Source organism: Salarias fasciatus, unplaced genomic scaffold (genome assembly GCF_902148845.1).
Source record: "Salarias fasciatus unplaced genomic scaffold, fSalaFa1.1, whole genome shotgun sequence".
NCBI classification, from domain to species: Eukaryota; Metazoa; Chordata; class Actinopteri; order Blenniiformes; family Blenniidae; genus Salarias; species Salarias fasciatus.
This window is the reverse complement of record NW_021941253.1, coordinates 51,448-61,036: the sequence shown is the minus strand read 5'-3', so window position 1 is coordinate 61,036 and position 9,589 is coordinate 51,448. Positions and strand designations below refer to the sequence as shown.

The 9,589-nt window shown below is 48.2% G+C and overlaps 2 protein-coding genes across 2 annotated transcripts; both read right to left on the bottom strand.

The window, feature by feature from the left end:
* Positions 1-4,782, bottom strand: LOC115384560 (GTPase IMAP family member 9-like). The gene is made up of 2 exons (XM_030086821.1): positions 4,605-4,782; positions 1-2,036 (listed from the first exon to the last, which is right to left on the bottom strand). The coding sequence occupies exons 1-2, from the start codon at positions 4,723-4,725 to the stop codon at positions 940-942; spliced, it is 1,218 nt and encodes a 405-aa protein (XP_029942681.1). The 5' UTR covers positions 4,726-4,782; the 3' UTR covers positions 1-939.
* Positions 4,783-6,716: 1,934 nt separating this feature from the next.
* LOC115384556 (GTPase IMAP family member 4-like) lies at positions 6,717-9,158 on the bottom strand. Its single transcript, XM_030086818.1, has 2 exons — positions 9,071-9,158; positions 6,717-8,167 (listed from the first exon to the last, which is right to left on the bottom strand). Exons 1-2 carry the CDS (start codon positions 9,090-9,092, stop codon positions 7,149-7,151), a joined length of 1,041 nt encoding a protein of 346 aa, XP_029942678.1. The 5' UTR covers positions 9,093-9,158; the 3' UTR covers positions 6,717-7,148.
* Between the last annotated feature and the right edge of the window lie 431 nt (positions 9,159-9,589).

Genomic DNA, 9,589 nt, shown 5'->3' with positions numbered 1-9,589 from the left:
TTATTGACACAACTTTAATTCAGATAAATACAGCAAGTCACTGATCAGCACTACGCCTCATAACACACAAGATATTCAGCTGAAGTGAAAAAGATGGAAGGTTTATAAGGAAGCCCCCTCAAACAAGCCACGAAATGCAAACTTTAACAGTCCTGTCTGCACAGAATCAGCCACAAGCAAAACACACAGCAGGTTTGGGCTTCATACACAAATCAGACTCGTGCTACCAGAACCAAAACCTCCACTGAAAGAATAATATTGTGTTTCATACATGTGATGATATATTAGTAAGGACTGGATAGAGATAACTAGAAGGAGTCAGAATCTGGGTCTCAACCACAAAGATATTGACAGTATACTATTATGATGAGAATACATGCAGACATTTTAGCTGTTTTCATTTTTAACACTAATTTACATTCATTGACTCCAGTACAAGAGCGCTGGTTAACAGGAAGTAAGCAGAAAGTTAATGGATGTGCTGTACTCACTGGGCTGAATCAGATTAACCAGACAACAAATTACTGTTCACACAGAAACAGTCAAAATAATCCACTTTTTTTAAAATTATTATTAAAATGTACTTCTTGGGGGTGCTATGCTGATTCCATGGGGCCACAGCACCACTAAGCCACACCTGTAACACTAACTGTAAATTAGACTAAAAAGTAAACAAAGAAATCAGACGAAGAAGATTAAAATAACTTCATAAAAAAAGAACAAAGTGTCAGAGACATCTGAGAACATTCCTTTTTCTGGCTATTTGAGAAAAAGCAAACAGTAATATTGAGAGAAAGAGAGGTGTAACAAACATCAGCCTGCCTCCATGATAAACATCTGCTCAGACTTCCTTCTATGGACACCAGGGGGCAGTGTGATGATCTGAAGGAACCTGCAGGAGCTCCACCTCCACTCTCTCAAAGCAGGACTCGCTCCTTCTCATTTGAACAAATTTCCAATGGCCTTTCCCAGAAGTCGAACCCCTCCGACAATCTTCTTCCCTGCCTTGAGAGCGAGCTCTCCAGCTTGTACCAGAGGATATAAAGGATTGAAACCCTCTGCGTCGTCTCTGGCTTCGTCTTCATGCCTGGTTTGGATGTTGTTGAGTTTCTCCTTCAGCTCTCTGTCATACTGATCCCTCATTCTGCCCAGCTCCTTCTCCTTCTCCTCCATCTCCCTCCTCCTCTCTTCAGCTCTCTCCTCCCTCTCCCGCTTCCTGTCTTCATTCATCTCCTCCCTCTCCCTCCTCCTCTCCTCCTCTCTCTCCTTCCTCTCCTGCTCTCTCTCAGCCTGCAGTTCTTGGTTGATTCTCTGCATCTCTTTATCATATTTCTCCTGCAGCTTCCTCTCCATCTCTTCTTTTTCTTTGCGTATTTTCTCTTCTTTCTCCTCCAGGATGCGTCTCTTCTTCTCCTCGATGGCCCTCTCAGCCTCCTGGAACATCTCGTTGGTGTAGTGGCTTCCTCCGTTCTTCTGCACCACGTTTCTGATCTTCTGCAGCAGCTCCTGGACCTGAGAGGGATCTTTGTTCTTGTTGTTGAAGACGTGGTACTGGTTGTTACATCTGGACACCAGTTGTTGCAGCTCTGGGCTTTCAGCCAGGAAGCCCTCGATGGTTCCTTCGATCAGGTCCCCTCCTGTAAAGAGAACCATGCTGTATTTGTCTGCAGCCTGGCCAAAGATTTCTTGGATCCTTTGCACCGTCTGCTGCTCCTCCTCAGTGTATCTGCCCAGCCTGATGACCACCAGGAAGATGTGTGGTCCAGGAGAAGCATAAGAGATGCACTGGCAAATGTCCATGGTGGTTTTGTCCACGCCGAACCTGGTGTCAAACAGGCCTGGAGTGTCAATGACCGCCACCTGCTGACCAGACACTGTGGCTTTGCCTTTGGAACAGTCCACCGTCATGGACTTGGCACTGAACTTGGACTCAAAGCACTGGCGGCCAAGAATAGTGTTTCCTGTGGCGCTCTTCCCGATTCCAGTCTTCCCCACCATCACGATCCTCAGCTCATTGTTGTTGGTGAAGTTAGAATCTGTGTGGAGAACAGAGAGAAAGAAGGACGAGTTACATCCTGCTGGACATCAAAGACAGAGACACAACAGGTTTGAACAGTTTCTGCAGAGACGGGATAAAAAAACTACCCTGAAATACTCTAAAACTACAGTGGAAATACTCTGACAATGTTCTAAAAACACTCTAAAAGTTCCACTAAATCTACTGGATGTTGTTGGGGAGAGTTTGGATGCCATGTCCTACTATCCGTGGGGCTTCCGGGACTCGTAGCCGCCCTGTCCTCCTCCCTCCCCCTACTGCTTCCTGCTCTGTCGTCACCTCTCTTCCTGCGCTGGGAGGTCCTTCACTAATTCTCAGTGTGGGCGGGTGGCTCGGAGGCCAGGGCACCCTCTGTTTGCTGGCTCTGGCTTTGGCCTCGGGGGGGGGGGGGGGCGCTATGTGGGCGCAGGCCTGGACAGGGTGGGGGCTTGTTCGGAGTTCATGTGATCTCCGTTGGGTCCTCCTACATGCTTCCTCTGTTGAGTCCCTGACGCATTGGGGTCTGGGGGCTGTGGATGCCCTGCTGCCAGTGCCATTGGTGCTGCCCCTGGGCCATTCCAGGTGGCTGTCCACAGTGATCTGGCCTGGGTGGGCTCCAGGGGGGCTGGTGGGCCTTCCTTGGACCTCTGCATCGAGTCAGATCAGGGTGCAGGGACTTGCTCGCTGGTACGGCATGTGTCGGCCCCTCAAGGAAGTTTCAACCACGTTGGACTCGGGGGTCCCTGGATGCGTGGGGACCCATTTCTAAACCTTGTTCTGACCCGCTCACTGGGCTGGGCTGCCCCCAGTGGCCTGCTGTACTGGGTCATAAGCTTCCTCTGTCTCTCTGAGGGATGGGGGGGGGGGGGTCAGGGGTTGCGGGCAGTGGGTGGACTGCCTCTCTACCCTACTCCCTCCAGTTCGGTGCTGGATGCCTGGTTGGGCGTCCTGTCACGGTTGACCCTTCAGATCTCTGAGCATCATGTCATGGGTCTTCCATGACTTGGACTTTGCTGATCAAGGCGTCTCTATCATGACTGGACCTGGTAATCCCACCTGCATTAGTGCAGCAGATAAATGATTCTTTTTTTTTTTTCAGATAAATCATTCAAACAAGCGCCAAACTTGGCAGAAATACTCCATAGGGGTTACTTTTTGGACAAAAATACGCTGGCCACCTGAAATTCAAGATGGCTGCCATTTTTCAAGTTGGCCATCTTAATCAATTGCGGAATATTACTTTTTGTAATAAAGATGCGCAGACTTGACCAATATGGATGATTGTGTTTGCCAAATCATACATTCTCCACCATGAAGAATGTGATTTTTGAACTTCTGAATCCCCAGGAACCTTCCCTTTCCCTTTACAGAGTCCTGCTGACTGGGGTTGGACAAAGAAGGGTGATCAGTGGCAGCTCTTCTGGACAACACTTCCTCCCATTGCAGAAAGTTGCCAACAGCTGGCCAAGTGTGGATGCAAGTCAGAATGCAATGGAGGAAGATGAAAATGCTACCGCTTTGGTCTGAGCTGTACTGCACTATGTAACTGCAGATGTGAGGATTTGGCCCACTTCTAGCTCATTTGGATTTTAAGCACAAAGAAAATAAAGTACAGAGAAGACTGTACACCTCATACTACACACTCTCATTTAGCAACTTCCAGGGCCAATGTGTGTGTACATTTTGACATATTTATAGTTATTTACTAATCTGACTCTGGTTTGGACATGGAAATGATATTTGACAGCTAACATATACAGTTAGTTGTGCTCAGTGCACATACTAAATGGAAATGAATGTTGCAGATGTGCATGTACCTCTCTAAAAACTTTTCTTTTATATCGTTGCAAATGCAATGTTCCCCTGTTAATTTTTTACATTTTTGGCTAGAAATGGTAGAAAGAAGCTTCAAGTTTATCTCAGAATTGTACATTAGGGTTTCCTTGTCTTGAACACCTCCTTTTCAACACCAAGATTAACTAAATGTGTTACTGCGATGAGATTCTGTGGTAAACTATGCCAGAATGGCGGCCATCTTGAAAAATGGCAGCCATCTTGAATTTCAGGTGGCCAGCATATTTTTTTCAAAAAAACAACCCCTAAGGAGTATTTGTGCCAAGTGAGGAATTGTATCACATTTTGAACGATAGTTTCATTTATCTGCTGCACTACATGAGTGAAACACCAGTCCAGGACTTCAGTGAAGCCGCTGAAGGTTCGAATCTCTCCAGGACACGCTGGTTCACAGTGACAAACACCGCTTTGCCTCTGTCATCGTAGATTTTAGAATTCACTGATAATACAGTAGTATACCCCACACCGCCCCTCACACACACACAAAGTGGTACACTGCCCTCCCCGATTCTCACAAGATAGATCAGAGCTGAGAGAGAGGGGGGGGGGGGGGGGGGGGGGGGGAGAGAGAGAGAGAGAGAGAGAGACTGCAGCACTTACAGGAAATGGCCTCTTTTCCCCTGAAATGAGCTGCACTGTAAAAAAAAAAAAAAACAGCCGCGCACACACACACACACACACACACACACACACACACACACATCTGGAGACTTACCATAGCTGGTTGCCATGCCTGGATTAAAGAAGTTTGCAGCCATAGCTGGGTTGAAGAAGCCTCCACCCATGGCGGGGTTGAACAGGTTGCCGGCCAGGTTTTGGTTGAAGTTCTGGTCCATGCTGAGGTCGAGCAGAGTCTTGGTGAAGGTTGAGCTTTACTGCAAACTGAGGAGGGAGGATGTGTCTGCTGCTTTTATTCAGCTCAGGAAACCCTCCCACTGCAGACTCAGTCACAGTGAAAGTGAAAGCATCCTTCTCCGGGTGCTTTCAGTTTCAAAATGACTTTGACTTTATATGGATGAAAAATAGAGACAGTCCATCATCAACCAGCTGAGGACAGAATGAACTCATTCAACTCATTTATATTGGATCCTTCAGTGTTAATCTTCAGACAGACAGGGTCTGTAATAAGGTTTGTTGTTTTTTTGTTTTTGTTCCAGGGAGTGTCTCAGTGAAGCTGCACTGCTCTCTGCTTGTCCTGTTTACAGGAAGCTGCAACTCTTATGAAGCTGCTCCCCCTTCAGCACTGATGTGAAACGAAGGTCTTTCCTGGAAACGCTTCTGTTAATAAACAACTTCATGAGGTCGACGTCACAGCACAGCCATGATTTCAGCTTTACTTCCATTCTTTAGACTTTAATGTTTCTTCCTTTTTGATGATTGAAGTGAAATTCTGTGTGGAGTTTGCATCAGGGCCGGCGATTAGGCTGGGCATCCGGGGCAGTTGCCCAGGGCGCCGAGCCATAGGGGGGCGCTTGATGTGGCTGTGAGGCGCACCGCCCAAGTTGCGCTGCTGTGACGGCTGTTTGAGCAGTGCACTGCTTGGTTCGCTTGCTCGCGCCCGTCGACAAATATTTCCGACCCCCCCCCCCCCCCCCCCCCCCCCCCCCCCCCGCTCAACAACTCGACACTACCACGGGGCGTCAGTTTTGCCCAGGGTGCCTGACAAGCCCGCGCCGGCCCTGGTTTGCATGTTCTCCCCGTGTGTGCGTGGGTTCTCTCCGGGTTCTCCGGCTTCCTCCCACGGTCCAAAAACATGCACGTCAGGTTAATTGGTCACCCTAAATTGCCCCTGGGTATGAATGTGTGAGTGAATGGTTGTACGTCTGTATGTATATACATGTCAGCCCTGCGACAGACTGGCGGCCTGTCCAGGGCATACCCCGCCGTCGCCCATAGCAGCTGGGATCGGCTCCAGCCACCCGCCACCCCGAAAGGAAAGAAGCGGAAGATAATGAATGAACGTTTGTTGATGGTCAGGATTTGCTCAAGATGTCAAGGTGGCAGAATTGAATTGAGAGCACAAAAGCCTCATTCATAAAACATCACGGAGGATCCAGTCTAAAAGTGTACATGCACACAAAAGCAGAAAATGACGTGCTCCAAAAGTGATCAGATTTATTAAAGTGTTCATTCACAGATCTGTGTTCATGCTTCCTTTAATAAATCACAGTTCACCTGGAAGGCTGTGAGGGTGGATTCCCCTCATGTTCCACCTTCAACTTTCTACCATGACTGTTCAGTGTGAAGGGCCTCAGGAGTGTTTTCATAAATAAAGAACCTGCTGATCGCTGGAGTTTTACACTAAATCATGGCAGAGAAGATGGTCAACGTGATCAAAAGGGGAGGAGACAGACTTGGTGGAGCCCACAGCCGAAACCGTGAAACTCCAGTTTTATGTTATGAAATATTCCAACAGGGACGAGTGAAAAGGCTCAGAGGACTCATGTTGTCCTGAGAGCCTGGTGCTCCTGGAAGAGAAGCTGAACAAACATGTGGAAACACTCATAAGTCATTTATTTATTTACTGATGTTCTTCTCCATGCTTGTTTTCTTTGGTTTATTGTTTACCAGATGAACATTTGCATCATTTTCAGTAACATCTATCTATGCAATATGTTTTGTGCCTTTATTTTCCAACAATCACCCTGTCTCAGATGGGTTTCTGTTCAAATGAAAAAAGAAATCAAAATAAAAAGTTCTAAAAAAAAAAGGTGCACAAGTCAAACTAAAGGAGTGAAATCTAGAAGAGCCGAGCAATAAAAGTCTGTTTCCATCTTTCGTTCTGACCAGAATTCTTCTTACTCTTTATAACTTTTATTATCTGACATAATGTTGCATCAATAAAAGTCTGTTTCACACAGAGCAGTGAGGTGACACATTACGTTTATTCAATTAGTGCACACACATCATCTTCATCACCATCATCTTCATCATCTTTCAGTCTCTTCAGTGAGTTTCAGGAGGAATCATCAGTGTTCCCTCTTCCAGCCTGATGGTCAGTGTGAAGCTAAACACTCATAATGTGCAGAATTCATCCAGGAACTAAAGAAGCTGACTGTAAAGGAGCGGAGTGATTCCAGTCTGAATGGTCCTCCCTCCTCCACCTGCTGCGAAGCTGCTGGAGCTGTGTGAACTCAGAATCAGAGGATGGAGAGAGGCGGAGCTCTGAGCTCCCGTCCCGGCGGTCTGCCTGCAGGACCAGAGCAGAGCGCCGGCTTTAACGCCACTGCAGGATGAGACGCTGCAGGATGTGGTCAGATCACAGAATGGTGCAGCTCTCCTCCTCCTCTCGTCTTCTCTGCTCCTCTCGTCTTCTCTGCTCCTCTCGTCTTCTCTGCTCCTCTCTTATCTCTCTCTCCATCTGCTCCTCCAAACGCCTCTTCTCTCTCTCCACCTCCCTCTGCCATTCTTCTTGCTCCCTCCTTCTTTCTTCTTCTCTCTCTTGCTGTTCCCTCCTCCTCTGCTCCTCCCTCTCCCGCCTCCTCCTCTCAGTTTCCCTCCTCTGCTCCTCCTCCCTCTCCCTCCTCTCAGCATCGAGCTGTGCTCTCACCCTCGCCATTTGTTCTTGTAATTGCCTTTCTCTTTCCTCCTGTTGCCGGCGGCGTCTCTCCTCTTCCTCCCTCAGGAGGCGTTGCTTCTCCTCCTGGATGCGTCTCTTCTCCTCCTGGACGGCCCTCTCAGCCTCCTGGAACATCTGGTTGGTGTAGTGTCGTCCTCCGTTCTTCTGCACCACCTTTCTGATCTTCTGCAGCAGCTGCTGGACCTGGGAGCGGTCTCTGCTCTTGTTGTTGAAGACGTGGTACTGGTTGTTGCATCTGGCCACCAGGTCCTGCAGCTCTGGGCTTTCAGCCAGGAACTCCTCGATGGTGGAACCTTCTAGAAGGTCTCCATGAGTGAAGAGGACCATGCTGTACCTGTCTGCAGCCTGGCCGAACAGCTTCTGGATCCTTTGCACCGTCTGCTGCTCCTCCTCGGTGTACCTGCCCAGCCTGACGACCAGCAGGAAGACGTGCGGTCCAGGGAGGGAGTAATGGATGCACTGACTCATGTCCTTGGTCGTCTTATCTTCACCGAACCGGGTGTCGAACAGCCCCGGAGTGTCGATGACGCTCACCCGCTGGCCGAAGAGCACCGCGCTGCCTTCGGAGCAGTCCACCGTGATGGATTTGGCACAGAACTTGGATTTGAAGCAGTCTTGGAGCAGAATGGTGTTTCCTGTGGCGCTCTTCCCATTTCCTGTCTTTCCCACCATGACGATCCTCAGCTCGTCGCTGCGCTCTGCAGGAAAGACACAGAACAACATTAATGGTCAGCTCAGTTTGATTTGGCCACAGGAGGAATCATCCAGACAGATCCTGTTCTGCTGGACCATGTTTGACATCCTCAGCATGTTGGAGTTCTTATGTTCCCTCCACACAGTGGAGAACCTCATGTCTGAACTGAGGAAATCAGCAAATGAAGCAGAACCGAGCACACAGCCGCTCAGCCACACATCAACCAGAAAACACCACATTTCATTTCACATTTAAAACCATGAGAGGACTCATGGTGATGAGTTCAGCTTCAAACCAAAGCTTCACATTTAACACTTTGCTGCCACTAAAACTTTTAATTGTTTGACTTAACGGACGTGGGACGTCAGAAAATGTGAAGATGAATTCAAATCAAATCAAATCAAATCAAACTTTATTTCTGTAGCACTTTTCATTTTCAGAAAAAAGAACACAAAGTGCTAAACAGGAAACAATCAGTATAAAATTAAAGCTGCACCTTCATCAACGTCACGCGCAGCACACACACACACACACACACACACACACACACACACACACACACACACACACACACACACACACAAACCCACTGTGAAGGACCCTCCCAACTCTAAAACGACAGCAGCAGACAGCAGTAATTGACAGAAAGCCGGGTGATGTGGAACCTAAGTCAGGCTCGTGAGGGAGGGGGGGGGGGGGGGGGGGTGGCAGTCACCAAATACTACAACACCGGACCCCCGGTGAGGGTGGAGTCAAAATAAAGACAGGGAACAGAAACACCCCAGGAGCACACCGTGTCCCTCCGAGTGAAGACATCAGAATGAGGAGAAGTGATGAAGTGATGAAGTGATGAAGTGGTGAAGTGATGAAGTGATGAGCTGCAGAGGGAAGGAGCTCCAGGACTCACCGGTGAAGCGGGTGCTGGCCATGTCCCCGAGAGGCTGAGAGCTCTGCTGTCTGCTGCTGATCACTGAGAGAGGACGACACCCAGCAGCACTCTGACTCACAGTGAAACTGAAAGTGAAAGAACAGCACCCTGACATTCACAGCTCCTACACGGAATATGATCCCTTGTTTCAGTCACATCACTGCACCCTGGAGTCCAGACCTCATCACAGTGAAACTGAAAACACTGATAAAACCATTTACAGCAGAGCAGTCACTCATCTTAGTTCAGGGGTTCACAAGAGTTCATGATAACCTGCAGTCTTTCTCTTGAAACATTTCCTCTGTTGTGCCATTGAGCAGAAGTTTTAGAAAAATGAGTTTTTGCAAAATGTTTCACTTGATGCTAAATTAATTTCACCTACATAACACTTTTCATCATTAATCACATCCCCCGTTCATTCACACAGCAGTAGAGACTGTACAGGTGGAGGTTCAGTGTCTTGCTCAAAGACGTTTTGACATGTGGACAGATAGGGAA